At 35.3% G+C, this 16,866-nt stretch overlaps 2 protein-coding genes across 7 annotated transcripts in view; one reads left to right on the top strand and one right to left on the bottom strand.

The window, feature by feature from the left end:
- The window catches only part of PIK3C2G (phosphatidylinositol-4-phosphate 3-kinase catalytic subunit type 2 gamma), a 668,476-nt gene that overhangs the window by 589,492 nt on the left and 62,118 nt on the right, over nucleotides 1-16,866 (bottom strand). For 2 of the 6 annotated variants that reach the window (XM_060413355.1, XM_060413353.1), the window contains exons 2-3: nucleotides 1,859-1,894; nucleotides 243-272 (exon numbers count right to left, since the gene is read on the bottom strand). The exons of 3 other annotated variants lie outside the window; for them this stretch is intronic. The gene's annotated coding sequence lies outside the window, so the exon portion shown is untranslated. Of the gene's footprint in view, nucleotides 1-242; nucleotides 273-1,858; nucleotides 1,895-9,053; nucleotides 13,301-14,997; nucleotides 15,163-16,866 lie in introns of all 6 variants that reach the window. One more of the 6 variants, XM_060413356.1, reaches the window with a different exon arrangement.
- Nucleotides 5,787-15,608, top strand: RERGL (RERG like). The gene is made up of 5 exons (XM_004006810.5): nucleotides 5,787-5,897; nucleotides 7,766-7,822; nucleotides 10,669-10,742; nucleotides 11,894-12,042; nucleotides 15,024-15,608. The coding sequence occupies exons 1-5, from the start codon at nucleotides 5,846-5,848 to the stop codon at nucleotides 15,304-15,306; spliced, it is 615 nt and encodes a 204-aa protein (XP_004006859.1). The 5' UTR covers nucleotides 5,787-5,845; the 3' UTR covers nucleotides 15,307-15,608.

Below are 16,866 nucleotides of genomic sequence, written 5' to 3' on the forward strand. Positions count from 1 at the left end.
GGTATTCATCATTTTTCTTTTACCACAAAAGGCCCATGTAATTTAGTTAATTACTACTATTACATATTGAATAAAACATTTCTTTAGTATATGATACCCAAGTGAAAGATTCTCTCACAAAGCTTGTTCTAAAAGTGATTTAGAATTATAAAGGCATAACTGTCATAGGTCAATTATATTAATGATGTCAATTGACTTTTTAAATTGCTTGGGGATAGAAAGATGAATATAAACATCTTTACCTTGTTTAGATGCAAGTTGTATACATACACCTATCAGAAAAATTATATATTATAAATACATTGATATATAAATGCTTATTGTAACATAGAACAATAGTGGTTCATAAAGGTGAAGTTTATTATGATGAGGATTATGTTCAGTTGTAAAGTCTACTGTAAAAGTTATCAAACTCTATCTTTTTCTATAAATTGAAATTAAAGTATAAGGTATTTCATTACAGTATCAACAAACAAGAAGGCACTCTTCTTCATAGTCACCATTATTCATATTATCAAAAATTTTATATTGATAGTACTGCAATATATTCATAATTTGTTTAGAGTAATGTCTGGATTAAATAATTTCTTTTGGAAGAGATTTTAGAGGATTTGTGATTGCAGAGAGCTTGTTTCTGATCTCTGGCTGGGAATGTTATCTGTGTTAATTTTGCCGTGATGAATTGCATAAAGTGCTTTGAGAAGAGAGAAAAGATAGAGCTTAGCAACCAAATGTTGTTCTGTAAAATGTTCCCTTTAGAGTCCTTACTTAACCCCAGTATAATGTGCAAATTTCCATATACCTCAATGCAGTTGAAATCTGTTAGCTATTTGAAAACATGGACTTTTGTGAGATTACATTATCATTTTCTTCTTCTTACAAAACCCACTACTCTTCCATGGTGAATTAGCATGTAAAAGTATTCAGGAGTAATTCCATCTTAAAAATATTTGTTTCTTCTAGGACTTTTATTCCTTAAGTAACTTGCATTATAATTGGAGGAAAGATGAGTACCTTGACTCTGATTTAAAATAATCCATTTGTATACAGATACTTATCGTGTTATGAATAAATCAACAAATGCACTCTCCTTGGTAAATAATTCCATGGGACTAAGAACTGACACTTAAAAGTTCAGTTACGAAAAATCATTAAATTGGGTTTCTTCTCTTTGGATTTGGATTTTTTTTTTGCCTAGGAAGACTTTCCCTTCTTCAAGATTATTTATAAGATTCCATATACATGTCAACTTGACCCTTTTCTAATTTAATTTCGTGCTAAGATTTTTAATATTCATAATTTATTTTTCTGCATATGAGGTAAAAACATAACTTATTAGTCAATGACTTTTTCTAAAAAATTTGATATCTGTACAGTTTAATGATAGCATATATCAAAAACTTTATATTCAATTTCTACACTTAAAATTTTCTTCTATTAATGAACACACCAATCTAGTCCTAATAAAATAGCATTTAATTATTTTTTTTGGTATGATTTGGCTCATGAGATATTTTTTATTATTTTGCCTAAAAATTTCCCAATTATTCATGCTTATTTTGTTTTCCAAAACAGGTTGTCCACATTCAATTAAGCCATCTTTGTTGGGATTCTAATAGTCATTACATTTTCCTTTCAGATTAATTTGATAGTAATTACACCATTGAGTCTTTCTGTTAATATTTGTTTACATATTCAAAACTTGCTTTATAATCTTCAATAAAGAATGAAAATTCATAGTATAAATATGATATATTCCCTTTTCATTTTACTCTTCTTTGCATCCTTTTCCCCCTCAGTCTTTCTTTGTGAAAAGGACTGTATTTCTATCATGTTAGAAGTTATTAATGATACTCACTTCATGAAGTTTCCCAAAGAATTAAATGTTGTACACCTGGAAAACACATTTTAAAATTGCTTGTTATTTTACTGTGTTAAACACATGTTTAGCTGCTATTTTTATTGTTTGGAATTATTGCTTTCGTTATGATTATCTTTTATCTGACCACCCTACTGAATGGCTTTAATGCATGTTAACAGTGTAGATAATAAAACTATAGAAAACTATCATTTGTAGATAAAAATCATTTTGTCTGTTCTTTTTCATATGTGCTATTTCCTCATTGTGTTTGATAGGACTACTGGTTCTATGCTAAAGAGTAACAGACAGTATCTTTGCAGAGGAAAAGTAGGAGCAATAATTATATAGGCATTTTTTATATTTTGATTTTTAAAAATTATAACCTTTATCATATTAAGAAATCCCCTATTTTTAGATTACGAAAGTCATTTTTTAAAGTAAGTGTTAAATTTCATGAAATGCTTTAGAAAGCATGTTACACATGTAGTTTTTCTCTTTTATCTTTGTAATTTATTAAAATAGTCTACCAAATGTCCTGGTGTTCACTCAATTTGACATTTTTAGAATATATTCTACTACTCATGATGCTTGGCTCTTTAAATAGATTTCTGGATTTGATTTGCTCTTACACTTAGGACCTGGGATCTGTATTCATAAGTGACATTGGTTATTTCTTTGTTCTTTGTGTGTCTGTGTGTACCATTTATGTCTGGTTTGGGTTATGACAGACACAGAAATGGTCTTCCCTGGTGGCTCAGCAGGTAAAGAATTCTTCCTGCAATGAAGGAGATGTGAGAGATGCCGGTTCAGTCCCTGGGTTGGAGAGATTCCCCTGGGGGAGAAAATGGCAACCCACTCCTGTATTCTTGCCGGAAAAATCCCATGGACAGAGGAGTCTGGCGGGCTACAGTCCAAGGGGTCACAAAGAGTCAGATGCTACTGAGTACACACAACAACAAAACACAGAAATGAGTTGGGAATTATTTCATCTTTTCAAGATCTGGAACAGGATAATGTAGAACAAAGATACTCTCTCTCCTCGGATATTTGTTGTTATTCCATTACCGTGAATTTGAAGCTTTTGATGGAAATTATGCATCTACTCTTAACAGAAACTACAGAGAAATGAGATTAGCTGAGAAGGGCTGGTTAACCTAAATTTGAAAGTGAAAGTGAAGTTGCTCAGTCGTGTCCGACTCTTTGCGACCCCATGGACTGTAGCCTACCAGGCTCCTCCCTCCATGGGATTCTCCAGGCAAGAGTACTGGAGTGGGTTTCCATTTCCTTCTCCAGGGGATCTTCCCGACCCAGGGATCGAACCCAGGTCTCCAGCATTCCAGGCAGATGCTTTAACCTCTGAGCCACCAGGGAAGCCCAACCTAACTTTAGAGAAACAAAACTTAACAAAAATATAACAACATTCATGAATATCGGATATGTAATTGATTGCTTATTTTGGTGTTAAATATCCATCTCTTATGACCAGAATCTGTCAGTACTTTGTTCATGGATAGATTTTTAGTACTGAGAATAGTGCCAAGCACATAGTAGACCTTTAATAAATTTATGTTCATTAAATAAATGAATAAAGCAATAAATGCTTTTTGTTTGGTTGGGAATGGATGTTTCTTTAGGGAGGTTTGAGAAAATTCTAGGTAATATAATTGTCTTTCAGAATATTTTATTTTTAGCAAACTTTGTGATGCTGAAAAAATATATGTTATATATGCATAGACACTCTGTTTCTTAGAAAAGTTTGTGCATGATTATATTCTGTTTGAGAGTCCCTTGGACTACTAGGAGATCCAACCAGTCAATCCTAAAGGAGATCAGTGGGTGTTCATTGGAAGGACTGATGTTGAAGCTGAAACTCTAATACTTTGGCCACCTGATGCAAAGAGCTGACTCATTTGAAAAGACCCTGATGCTGGGAAAGATTGAGGGCAGGAGGAGAAGGGGACGACAGAGGATGAGATGGTTGGATGGCATCACTGACTCAATGCACATGGGTTTGGGTAAACTCCAGGAGTTGGTGATGGACAGGGAGGCCTGGTGTGCTGTGGTTCATGGGGTCGCAAAGAGTCAGACACAACTAAGCGACTGAACTGACTAACTGACTGATATTCTCTTTGTTCAGGTTTATAAACTTCACTCTATCTCAATCCCATACTGCTTTCTTAACTAAATATACTTTGGGATCCAGTGGACATAGGGAAGAACAGGCTACAATGAGAAAATGCCAATAACAACCTTCCATATGTTATTTTCAGTGTAATGCTTGTTATGAAGTTAAGTTGTTCCTTCCTATCACTAGATATATTAAACTTTCTAAAGACATCAATCAGAAATTTCTTAGGAAGACTAGGATTTCTCCTAAAAGAGTAAAACCATTTAATTCTAAAGTATAATAAATCAGCTGGTAAACATCATTAAAAAATCATTCTTGTTACTTTTAATACGTGGCATGGATTAAAGAGAGAACACTGCTTATTTTTAAAATATTGTATAATTTGTAATAAAAGGGAAAATCTAAGTTATTCATCTGTTACCTTGTTAATCCCACAAATTGTCATATTCCATCTTGCCTTTTTGTCTTTATGGAGTCTATTTCTTCTTTTGGAATAGACGCTTCTCCCTGATCCCCAATCACTTTTTCTTTCCTCTCCATAGGTCCTGTCCATGTTTCAAATTTACCTACTTTTTGAAGACTCTTCTATCTTCTGATCTACTTTCTCCAGCTCTTCATAAAAGCTCCATTTTAGCAATGATAATATTTATTATAATTATATTTCCATTTTTCTCTTAGTAGATTGTAGACTCCAACAGGGCAGAAAATTTGTTATTAAATAATTTATTTGTTGACCTATTTAATTAAACTCAATATAATCTTAACAAAGAGTGGCAGTTAATGAATGTTTATTAAATAAATGTATTTTTAAGAAGCATGTATTTCTACAATATACTCAGCCTAGAAATGAAACTTCTTTACCTGGGTCTTAAAATGTAGTCCACAAAGTTTGAATCATTCTCTTTTTGTTGTTATACTCTTTCCTCAACTCTCAAATTTATACATATACAAATAAGGAGAAAGAAAAGGAAGAAAATATTAATAATTTGGGTTCTTGGAGTAGCAAGGACCATTGACCTAAAAAAGGGTAACGGAGTGGTAATTGCACATATCAAGTTGACCCTTTTATTTCATAGCAGAAGTGAATTATGTCAGAACAGCCCTTCCAAACGTTCTTTTTTTAAATTTCTTTTTCCTAATTATAAAGTATTACATAAGGGCTTTCCAGGTGGCACTAGTAGTAAAGAACCCACCTGCCAATGCAAGCAGTATAAGATATGTGAGCTTGATCCCTGGGTCAGGAAGAGCTGGTGGAGGAGGGCAAGGCAACCCACTTCAGTATTCTTGCCTGGAAATTCCCATGGACAGAGGAGGCTGGCAAGCTACAGTCTATAGGGTCAAAAAGAGTCAGACACAACTGAAGCAACTTAGCACACAGGCACATCTCATCTTGTCTTTCACAGGAAAGAAAATTCCAAGAAAATATAGCCTCAGCTATTAATAGGAAAAAAGCAAAACTAATCCAGCTATAGGAAATTTACAGGAATGTTTACCCATCCTCTAAAAACTTTCTTAATGAAGAAAGATCATTTTTCTAGGTTCTAGGAGAAGGTAGATATTTTAGGTACATGAACGTTGAATATGAGGAGCTAAGCTTCTGTTAAGCTCTTAACTACTGGCTAAATAAATCTTTGTATGTCTAAATAGTAAGTCCACTTATTTTTTTTTTTAAGAGACATGTTCAAAACTAGTTGAAAATATTTTTTAAGTTATTATTGGATGGTAAGAGTATGGGGTGGAATTGGCCTTAGGGGAATTTGTAGCAATAATAAAAAGGATGTTGGAAAACACATGCTTGGCTCAACTCAGAATAACCGCAGAAGACGGCACAGACCAAGGAGGAGGAGAAAAGCAAGATGAATGATGTGAAGCTTACTGTTTTGGGAGGTGAAGGAACAGGAAAATCTGGTAAATGTATTTTTTTTTTTCTGGTGTAGAGTACACAGAGAGTGAGAAATATATTGACATTTTATATATATATATATATAAACATATTACACATTTATAGGCTTGATATAGCTATATATTATTTCTCAGTAAGAGTTTTCATTTTATAAGCAAGTAGTGCAATTAACTTTGTATTTATAAAATGTATATACAGGTTGAAGAATACATCTGTTTGAAGTATTAATTTGTATCTTGTTCTACTGATGTGTAAAACAAGTAGGACCAACAGGAAATCCCTCCATCGTGACCCCACGTACTTCTCACTCGGTCACACTGCCCCCACACCTGCATGCGTGTGTGCTAAGTCGCTTCAGTCTTGTCAGACTCTCTGCGACCCTAGGGACTGTAGCCCACCTGGCTCTTCTGTCCATGGAATTCTCCAGGCAAGAATACTGGAGTGAGTTGCCATGCCCTCCAGGTTCTTCACTGCCAGCGCCCCCTGAGAAGCCACAGTGGCCAAGCAGTGTTCTTGAAAAGATTCCTCTGCCCTGAGACTAACCGTGGAGAGAAATGTGTGAAGACCTGTGGATTATTTTTAACTTTTTAAAAAATTTATTTATTTTTAATTGAAGGTTAATTGCTTTACAGAATTTTGTTTTCTGCCAAATATCAAGATGAATCAGCTGTAGGTGTACATAAGCCACGTTACAGAGGAGGAAAAAGAAAAACAAAACACTTTGAAGGGAGATGGGGACATGGCTTTTTAAGTGCCTGGGAACTGAGCGACACGGTGCCCATGACCTTGGAAGCTACACCTTTGTCTGTATTACATGATGGTTGCCAACAGAGCCACCTGAGCCTAGTGAATCCTAACTGGCCAGACCCAGGAGCTGCAGTAAGATAAACCAACACTAGAGGGCGATCCTCTGTTTCTTGAAGTCCCTGTTTCCTTAAACAATCGCAGGACAGGCAAATACTGTCCTGGCCACTGTTATAAACATGTGGCACCTTGGAGCCGCAATTAACTTGATGAAGTAAAAAGATATCACGGTTCTTGCATCTCAGATTTAATAAGGAATCTGTCTCTGTTGCAAAGCTGAGGTTTCTTATGTGTGTTTGCCTTAGTGAATTACTTACACAGTGAATTGAGTGGGCACCACAGTAAGATCACTTTCTTTCTAGCCTTCTAACTTTTATGGTTTTATGATGCTAATTTTACTGATTATTATTTAGATCAGAATTTGGTAAAACTTCAAGGTCTTCGTTAATACTTGGTAAATTTTAAGCCAAGAGATAAAACCTTACGCACATACATGTGTGCTGTGCTTAGTTGCTCAGTCCTGTCTGACTCTTTGTGATCCCATGGAATGTAGCCTGCCAGGCTCCTCTGTTCATGGGATTCTCCAGGCAAGAATACTGAAGTGGGTTGCCATTTCCTCCTCCAGGGAATCGTCCCAACCCAGGGACTGAACCCAAGTCTCCCACATTGCAGGCGGATTCATTACTGTCTGAGCCACCAGGGAAGCTAAGTTGTTATCTGCGTCTTAAAAATGATAAGACCTTTCAATTCTGGTTTCCTCGGTGTGTATGCCCAGCAGTGGGATTGCTGGGTCATAAGGCAGTTCTATTTCCAGTTTTTTAAGGAATCTCCACACTGTTCTCCATAGTGGCTGTACTAGTTTGCATTCCCACCAACAGTGTAAGAGGGTTCAGGGAGGGAGGAGGAAGGGGGGTTCAGGATGGGGAACATGTGTATACCTGTGGCGGATTCATGTTGATGTATGGCAAAACCAACGCAATATTGTAAAGTAATTAACCTCCAATCAAAATAAATAAATTTATATTAAAAAAATGATAAGACCTTAAATTCAGCTTGTTTTGTTTTGCAGCCCTTATAGTAAGGTTTCTTACCAAGCGCTTCATTGGAGAATATGCTTCTAATTTTGGTAAGTCGCTACTTTAGACTTTTTCACTTTAAAATTTCAGCATCATCAATTAACATCAGTGTGTGTGTGCTCAGTTGCTAAGACTTATCTGACTGTGCGACACCATGGACTGTATGTAGGCCACCAGGTTTCTCTGTCTATGGGATTTTCAAGGCAAGAATACTGGAGTGGGTTCCATTTTCTTCTTGAAATTAACATCAGATAAGCATTTTCATAGAATCTTCCATGTTTGCACTTTTAAGCAACTTGTTTAATTCATGGACTCTGATTTTAAAAGCCCAAATAAGTATTTTAATTAAATATTCTTTCATGATAAAATTTATCCAGTTTTATGTTAACTGAGATACATTAGAAATACAGTTGGTTTCAGTCTAGAACTAAAAAACCTTAAACCTGGGACCCACCCATCTGCACCAACCTTTGCAGAGCAAGTGAGTGTGGGGGTTTTGTTAAACTGTGAAACAATTTTAAAATTTAAGCAACATCTGCTGAGAGATAAAGACAAATTATAAAAGCACAAGTAACTACAAAATAAATGCTTATTTTTATTTAAAGTGTTTATTTAATTAATGCTTATTTTCACAAGACCACGTGAAAATAACAGGAAAATTATGCTTTGACTAAATATCATATCATAATTATGTAGGTTGCTTACATAAGTTTCAGAGAAATTCTAAAACAGGTGCCAGGGCACCTTGGTATAATCTTAGCATCATTTCACTAACTCTACTATAATTTTGTTATTTTTATCAAAATTAGCATGACATATGGGAAATGCCACAGTGGGGAATTAATAAAAAGTGGGGAATTTTGCCAGAAGTTTGAATATATTTTTGGCTCAACAATTAATCTATATAATGCTACTAATATCTTACCTGATTGAAGGCAAGGTGGGGAAAGGTTTTTTGTTTTTTTAACAGGAATGAAGATTTTAAGAAATAGAATTGGGAGAAAGGTTTTTTTTTTTTTTCCATAATACTTAGAGTAAGAAAGAAGTTATGATTGCAAGTGTTTTTCATGAGAAATAAACAATGACAAAAATCTTTAACATTCATTTATGAGGTAGTATTATTAGAGTATTTTAGAAAACAACTTTAAAGTATCGCATTGTGTGCTGCCTGCATGTAGCCAACATAGTATTTTAGTTCATATGATGCTGTGAGTGTTTTAGGGCAAGCTCTTGAAAACTGAGTATAGAAAGAAAAAAATATATGGAAAGAGAAATTCTTACTGTTTCATTTCTCAGGTCAACAACTTTAGTCATAAAGGGCCAGATAACACACAAACTAAGAGTAAGGCATGAGAAAGTGTTCCAAAACTAGAAAACAATACACACGTACAAAGAACAATTAACAGCAACAACAAAATTAAATGTCACCTTAATCTTTAATACAACATAGTTATATAAGCAAATGAAGTATGCATATTTCTGGCTATTATACCTCTATTGAAAAATAAGACCTAGAGACATTCATAAAGACAATCAAGTGAGTTAAAGGTCCACAGCAAGAAGATTAATTACCCAAATAATGATGTTATGTGTAAATGAAGGCTACAGGGGGAAGTAATAAAATTCTAAAATGTTAAGAGCTGGTGACCCCTGCTGGCAGTTTTTGAGTATTGAGAGTAGGTATTTTTAAAGGTCTCAGGAGGAAATTACATAGCTCATGGTTATTGGTGTTGTTTAATCTCTCAGTCATGTCTGACTCCTTTGCAACCCATGGATTGTAGCCCACCAGGTTCCTCTGTCCATGAGATTCTCCAGGAAGGAATACTGGAGTGTGTTGCTATTTCCTCCTCCAGGGAATCTTCCCCACCCTGGGATCTAACCTGCGTCTGTGTCTCCTGCATTGCAGGCAGATTCTTTACTGCTGATAGCTCACGGTAGTAAGCTTATAAGGTTTAGAATAAACTGTCTGAAAACATATTTTAAGATTTAATGAAACGGTGACAAGTTTCACTCTGTGTAGCCTAGAAGGATCTCAGAATTTACCCCTGGGCTTCCCTGGTGGCTCAATGGGAAAGTATTTGCCTGCCAATGCAGGAGACACAGGTTCAATCCCTGGTCCAGGAAGATCGCACAAGCTGCAGAACAACAAAGTCCATGAGTCACAACTGCTGAACCTGTGCTCTAGAGCCTGGGAGCCACAACTACTGAGGCCACATGCTGCAATTACTGAAGTCTGAGCACACCAAAAGCCTGTGCTTCCCAGCAAGAGAAACCACTGCAATGAGAAGCCCATGCACCACAACTAGAGAAAAACTCCCACAGCAACAGAGACCCAGCACAGCCAAAAATTAATTAATTAATTGAATCACAGAAAATAAATGTCATCCCTAACCCCCTGAAGCCGGCTTTCCCAAATGTCAGCTACGTCTTTCTACCGTGGGTTATGGAGTGTTTGCCAGAATGGATCACATGTCAGTTTGCAATTGTGTCAGTATACAATTCTGGAGAGAAGTTAGGTCTTGTATGAAAACACTGGAGGGACAGTTACAGAAATCAAGTCTTTCATTCATTCACGAAATATTTATTGAACACCTGTCATGTGGCAGATACTCTTCTAGAGGCTATAGTAATGAACAGACTAATCTACAGGCACAAAAACATGTCAGTGAGTAGGTATAGTGGTGAAGTTCATTTTTAAGAAATATATATATATAAGCAAATATAGCAAATATATGTTTTTTTTGACCACTCTCAATAAAGAAAAGCCACTAAAACTAAAATATGACTGATTGAATTTATAGGGCTATATTTATATTTGGCTGATTGAAATATAAATCCATGTTTTAAAATTCTGGAACATTTCCATACTGATAATGAGTATATGCATATTTTGCAGAATCTATCTATAACAAGCATTTGTGTTTGGAAGGGAAGCAATTGAATCTAGAAATATATGACCCTTGTTCTCAGGTAAGTGAAACAAAATAGTTTTATGTTTTCGATCATGATTTGAAGAAGATAGGATAAGGGTAAGCATGCAGTTGTTAGCCTTAATATTGAAGTTACTTCTCAATTTTAATTATTAAAAATTTAAGAAATTATTTTAGTGTATTATCTAGCTTCTCTGTAAAGTTATGACAAAGTTATCATGTTACAGATATCTTTAAAATAGCAATATTATTATGCTTTCATAATATATTTTTATCAGGTCACAATGTAGCTGTCAAATACTAATAGTTTAATGCCTTATTAATTCAGTTTATATGGTTGCTAAGTTGCATTTGTTGATAACTAAAGAAAGTGTAAGTGAAGTTGCTCAGTCGTGTCCGACTCTGCAACCCCATGGAATGTAGGCTACCAGGCTCCTCTGTCCATGGGGTTTTCCAGGCAAGAGTACTGGAGTGGGTTACCATATCCTTCTCCAGAGTATCTTCCTGACCCAGGGATCGAACCCAGGTCTCCCGCATTGTAAGCAAGATGCTTTACTGTCTGAGCCACCAGATAACTAAACCACTGTTGATAAAACCACAGTAAGAAGGATTTTGAGTACAAACCCCTTTATTCAAACACAAAAAGTTTAAATATAATTATATAAGTAAGAGAAGGGTGACCAGCTGTTCAATATTTCAAAACACCTCTATCCTCTGTGGGATAGATTTTGTTGGGTATAGCAAACATCCTTCAAATCTTTTTTGCTAAACCTTAATCACTATTGTTGCTTTACTGATTTAAGTCTGGTACCAAAAAATCAACACATATTCTGTTCACTAATATAGAAGATACTGTCTCCTGTGTGGATATGATGTAAAAGGCAATTATTAGGCCTCTCAAATTTTCAGAAAAAGAGAAGGTTTTCTTTTTTAGAGAAAAAAATTATCAAGTGAAATAGATATAACTTTATTATAGTTCTTTATTTTTTTAAAAAAATTTTGATCACTTTTGATAAAAGAAAAATTGTGATACAAAGAAGCTACATTTTAGAAAATACTAGTACTTGCCTTACTGAATTCTCTTCCAGGTAAAATGGGTCTCCATTAATTAACTGTCTGTCATGTAAAATACAGGGATCCAATCCTACCACTTTCAATGGTAGGATTTATTTACCATTGATTTATTTTCAGCCACAGAAAGCAAAATTTTCCCTCACAAGTGAGCTGCACTGGGCGGACGGGTTTGTTATTGTGTATGACATCAGTGACAGATCTTCCTTTGCATTTGCAAAAGCATTAATCTACAGAATTCGGGAGCCACAGACAAGTCATTGTAAAAGGTAAGGTATTTTTCATTCCTCTCTACTTTCTTTTTAGTAAATCATCATAGAGCTGTAAGCATCATTAGGAAGAGTTTAATACAGGCTTCCAATTACAAAATTTAACAGCCCTGAACAAGCCACCTTCCATTCCACAGGAGTTACACAGGTAGTAAAAGGAATAAGATGAGAATACTTTATATCCTGAATGACATCAACAGTTACTTGCCCCGAATAAATGACTGTTTTACAAGACAGTTTCTATTGTTAACATGGCACTCGTTTGCAAAATAATAGTCCTTTGTACACAAGATAGTTCCCTTTCTACCTTTTGTTTTCATTCCCGCAAAAATATTAAATAAATCCAGATATATTACATTTGGCATTCAATTCCTAGTCATTGGGATTATCAGTCTATCAAAGCAAAATAGACTGAATAATCAAACCATTACAAATTCTAAGTATGAGACTACATTTTCCTCCATTTCACCTCCTAAAATAAAGAGCCAGTCTACAATGCCCTATTGTAATGTCTTGACACAAGTCATTATGCAGGAAAACAGAACGATGCCTTAGACTATTTTTGCATTAGTAGATATATGTTTAAACCTATGAATTTCCCATTTTTAGTTTGCCTTTTTTTAAAAAAAAATTGTTTTATCCTTTCCCTTTGAAATAGTTATTTTTGTTCAACATGCTGGTATAAGGGATTCTTTGTGCTCTTAACCAGATTTGCCCTTCTCTAATATCATGCTAATCTGGGAAGCAAGGAAGCACAGTATTATTCCTGAAAAATGATATCTGTGATTTTAATATCACTTTTAAATGCCCATTATCAAGAAATAATCAGATAATAATTGATAAGGGGTGGTCCCTTGGAGTCATTTGATGTAAATTCTTGTTTATGTCTGATTGACCTTGGGTAAACCCTTTAATTTCTAGACCTTCTTTTTCTGATTATAGAACTGAGGGAAACATGGTAGGAGAAAAGAATATGATTTTACTAAGAAACCTCAGAGCTCTGATTTCCTATAATATTACTGATTTTGAGGAAACTCCATTGTTACAGGTGTTAAATACTTTGGTAAGGGTAAATAATTAAAATTACTTTGCTATTCTTCCATATCAAAAGAATCACTCAAGAAGAATTAAAAAAATGTATATTTAAAAAAACCCTATATTGACATTTTCAGGCAATCTTCTTAATATGTTGATCAAATAATTCTTGGGTATTTCCAGTTTTCAATCTTTAAGTAGAGTCTATTTCCACATCTCTTATCTATAGATAGAAAGAAAATATGGCATTATTTTATAAAATTATATCTGATATTTGTGACTTATCCATCAAAATATTTCATTTATTCTTCCCCATTAATTCTTCACAATAATTTTCTGAACTATATGTGTGAAAGTCATTCCATTGTGTCCAACTCTTTGTGACCCTATGGATTGTAGCCTGCCAAGCTCCTCTGTCCATGGAATTCTCCAAGCCAGAATGCTAGAGTGGGTAGTCATTCCCTTCTCCAGGGGATCCTCCAATCCAGGGATCAAACCCAGGTCTCCTGCATTGCAGGCAGATTCCTTACTGTCTGAGCTACCAGGGAAGCCCAAGAATACTGGAGTGGGTAGCCCATCCCTTCTCCAGGGGGTCTTTGTGACCCAGGAATCAAACTCGGGTCTCTTGCATGGCAGGCAGATTCTCTACGAGCTGAACTACCAGGGAAGTGAAGTGAAGTCTCTAGGTCGTCTCAGACTCTTTGCGACCTCATAGACTGCAGCCTGCCAGGCTCCTCTGTCCATGGAATTTTCCAGGCAATAGTACTGGAGTGGATTGCCATTTCCTTCTCCAGGGGATCTTCCCAACCCAGGGCTCGAACCCAGGTCTCCCGCATTGTAGACAGATACTTTACCTGTCTGAGCCACCAGGGAAGCCCTATGTAAAAAGATACTATTCGTATATGAACTATATAAAAAGGTACTATTAGTATCATCAAGAGTCTAGTGTTAGACATGCAATGCTTTTTCCTTGATGGCTCAAACCATCATGTGAATAAAACATACTTTGGTGGTTTCTATACAGTATCTCTTGAGATGGTGTTGAAGACTTTTCATTTTCCCATTTCTTCCCTATAGTAGATATCTTGGCACTATTTCTTGTCATTTAAGGACTAGTAGCCATACTGTATTCTTCAAATGAAACTGCTTTAGAAATGTTGCACTGTAACCACAGAGATTGTATTGATATTTGCCAAAGACAAAGAAATATATTTCTTGACAAAGAAATATATTCCTTAACAAAGAAATATATTCCTTAACAAAGAAATATATTTCTTATATAAATCAGAAAAGTTGTACAAAGTTACAGAATGGTAAAATTTTCTTTAGAGTATGTTATAATGAATATTAACAAGGAACAAACAGTGATGAGTACTGATTAATATTTTTCCTTAAGAAAACTGTATTTAAATTATTTAATTAGTAAAGAAGCAGTAGCTAGTCCTCTTTCAATTGATAAGAAAATGAAAAATAATGCTTAGTAAGCATCTTTAATAAAAGATGCTTTTATTATTATTATTATTTTTATTATAGCCTGGCATTGGGCTAGAGTTTTTATATACATCTTCATTCTGGGTGATGAGAACTATTTTACCGTTTTTTTTTTTTTAACATATAAAAGAACTGAAAATGGAAAATGATGTCACACTCATGTCTTGTTAGTAAACAGAGCCATAGTTCCGGGAATAGATTTGTGCCACTTCAAATCTTATGCTTTAAGAGTTTTGTTGGGTCTGTGTCATTTACATTTAATCTAAAATCCTTTTTATGAGTAAATGAGGATATACACATGACTACAAATACAGACGAACACAAATAACACACACAATATTTTTTTCTTTTTTGGGGGGGTGCTCTATAGTTCTTTTTTTATATAAACCTACTTAATATATAAAAAAAGAGTTGGTAAAGCAGTCTTACCAAAGAATTGTGTATCTGTATTTCAGAGCTGTGGAGTCAGCAGTGCTTTTGGTGGGTAACAAGCAAGATCTCTGTCATGTGCGAGAGGTTGGCTGGGAAGAAGGGCACAAACTGGCATTGGATAACCGGTGCCAATTCTGTGAACTGTCTGCAGCAGAGCAATCTCTGGAGGTGGAAATGATGTTTATCAGAATTATCAAGGACATCCTGACAAATTTCAAACTCAAAGAAAAGAGAAGATACAGTGGATCTAAATCCATGGCCAAGCTGATCAATAATGTATTTGGAAAGAGAAGGAAATCTGTTTAGTAGACATGTGATCCTGGGGGATTTATTATATCAGAGAGTTTCAAACATTTGTATGGTAATTAAATTTACCTTTTGAGTGCAACTAAAGCATTCTCTTAGAGGTATGAAATAATTGACCGTGATCCACAACTGTGTTTTCAAATATATAGTTTGCCTTTTTGGTTGCTTGTATCTTATACATTTTGTTTCACACTTAACCTTTTCTCTATACACACAATAATGTTAGTATAATCTAATGGTGGATTACTGTACAGTTTACCTTGCCAAATAAACCCTACTTATGTAATTTTCTTAAACTACCATTCTTTAGGGTTCTGTTATCTTTATTTTATATATGTCTTTTAGATGAAATATATAGTTGTATTCACCTGGTAGCTCAGCTGGTAAAGAATCCACCTGCAGTGCAGGAGACCCTGGTTCGATTCCTGGGTCAGGAAGATCCCTTGGAGAATAGATAGGTTACCAAGTCCAGTAATCTTGGGCTTCCCTGGTGGCTCAGCTGGTAAAGAATCTACCTACAATGTGGGAGACCTGAGTTTGATCACTGGATTGGGAAGATCCCCTGCAGAAGGGGATGGCTACCCAGTCCATATTCTGGCCTGAAGAATTCCATGGACTGTATAGTCCATGGGGTATCTAAGAGATATGACTGCAACTTTCACTTCACTTCTTCAATATATTATGGAGCTTAATTTATCAAGTTGTAAAATTCAAGATCTATTTAACAGAAGTGCATGGATTTAATTTAGAAAGTGTATTTATAATAAAGCACTGAGTTATTTAAGATCACACAGGTTTTTTTTTTTTTTTTTTTAACAGCTAAGGCCTTAAGAAGTTAAATTCTGGGGAAAGAATAAAGTCAGACGAATGGAGAAATTAGCATTGACATATATATGTTTGGAGAAGGCAATGGCAACCCACTCCAGTACTCTTGCTTGGGAAATCCCATGGACAGAGGAGCATGGTAGGCTGCAGTCCATGAGGTCACTAAGAGTCGGACTTGACTGAGCAACTTCACTTTCACTTTTCACTTTCATGCATTGGAGAAGGAAATGGCAACCCACTCCAGTGTTCTTGCCTGGAGAATCCCAGGGACGGGGTGCCTGGTGGGCTGCCATCTATGGGGTTGCACAGAGTAGGACATGACTGAAGCGACTTACTATATATGTTACCATATGTAAAATAGATAGCTGGTGAGAAGTTGCTATATAACACAGGGAACCTAGCCTGGTGCTCTGTGATGACCTAGAGGGGTAGGATAGAGGGAGGGGAGGGAGTCTCAATCTGGAGGTGATATATGTATAATTATGGCTGATTTGTATTGTTGTATGGCAGAAACCAAGACAACATTGTAAAACGATATTCCCCCAATAGAAAAAAAATTAATTTCTTACCCATAAGTACATAAAGTCAGTCTGATGATGAAAAGTCTACCTTTCTTTAATGTATACTATAGTAACAAGGGCAATTATCATAGAGTAATTAACTTATATAGCTAAGATCCTTTTTAGATTAAAATATTAGTTTTTTTTTTTAAATTTAAGTTCATTTGGAAATCTA

The sequence above is a fragment of the Ovis aries genome, chromosome 3 (genome assembly GCF_016772045.2).
Source record: "Ovis aries strain OAR_USU_Benz2616 breed Rambouillet chromosome 3, ARS-UI_Ramb_v3.0, whole genome shotgun sequence".
Taxonomy (NCBI): Eukaryota; Metazoa; Chordata; class Mammalia; order Artiodactyla; family Bovidae; genus Ovis; species Ovis aries.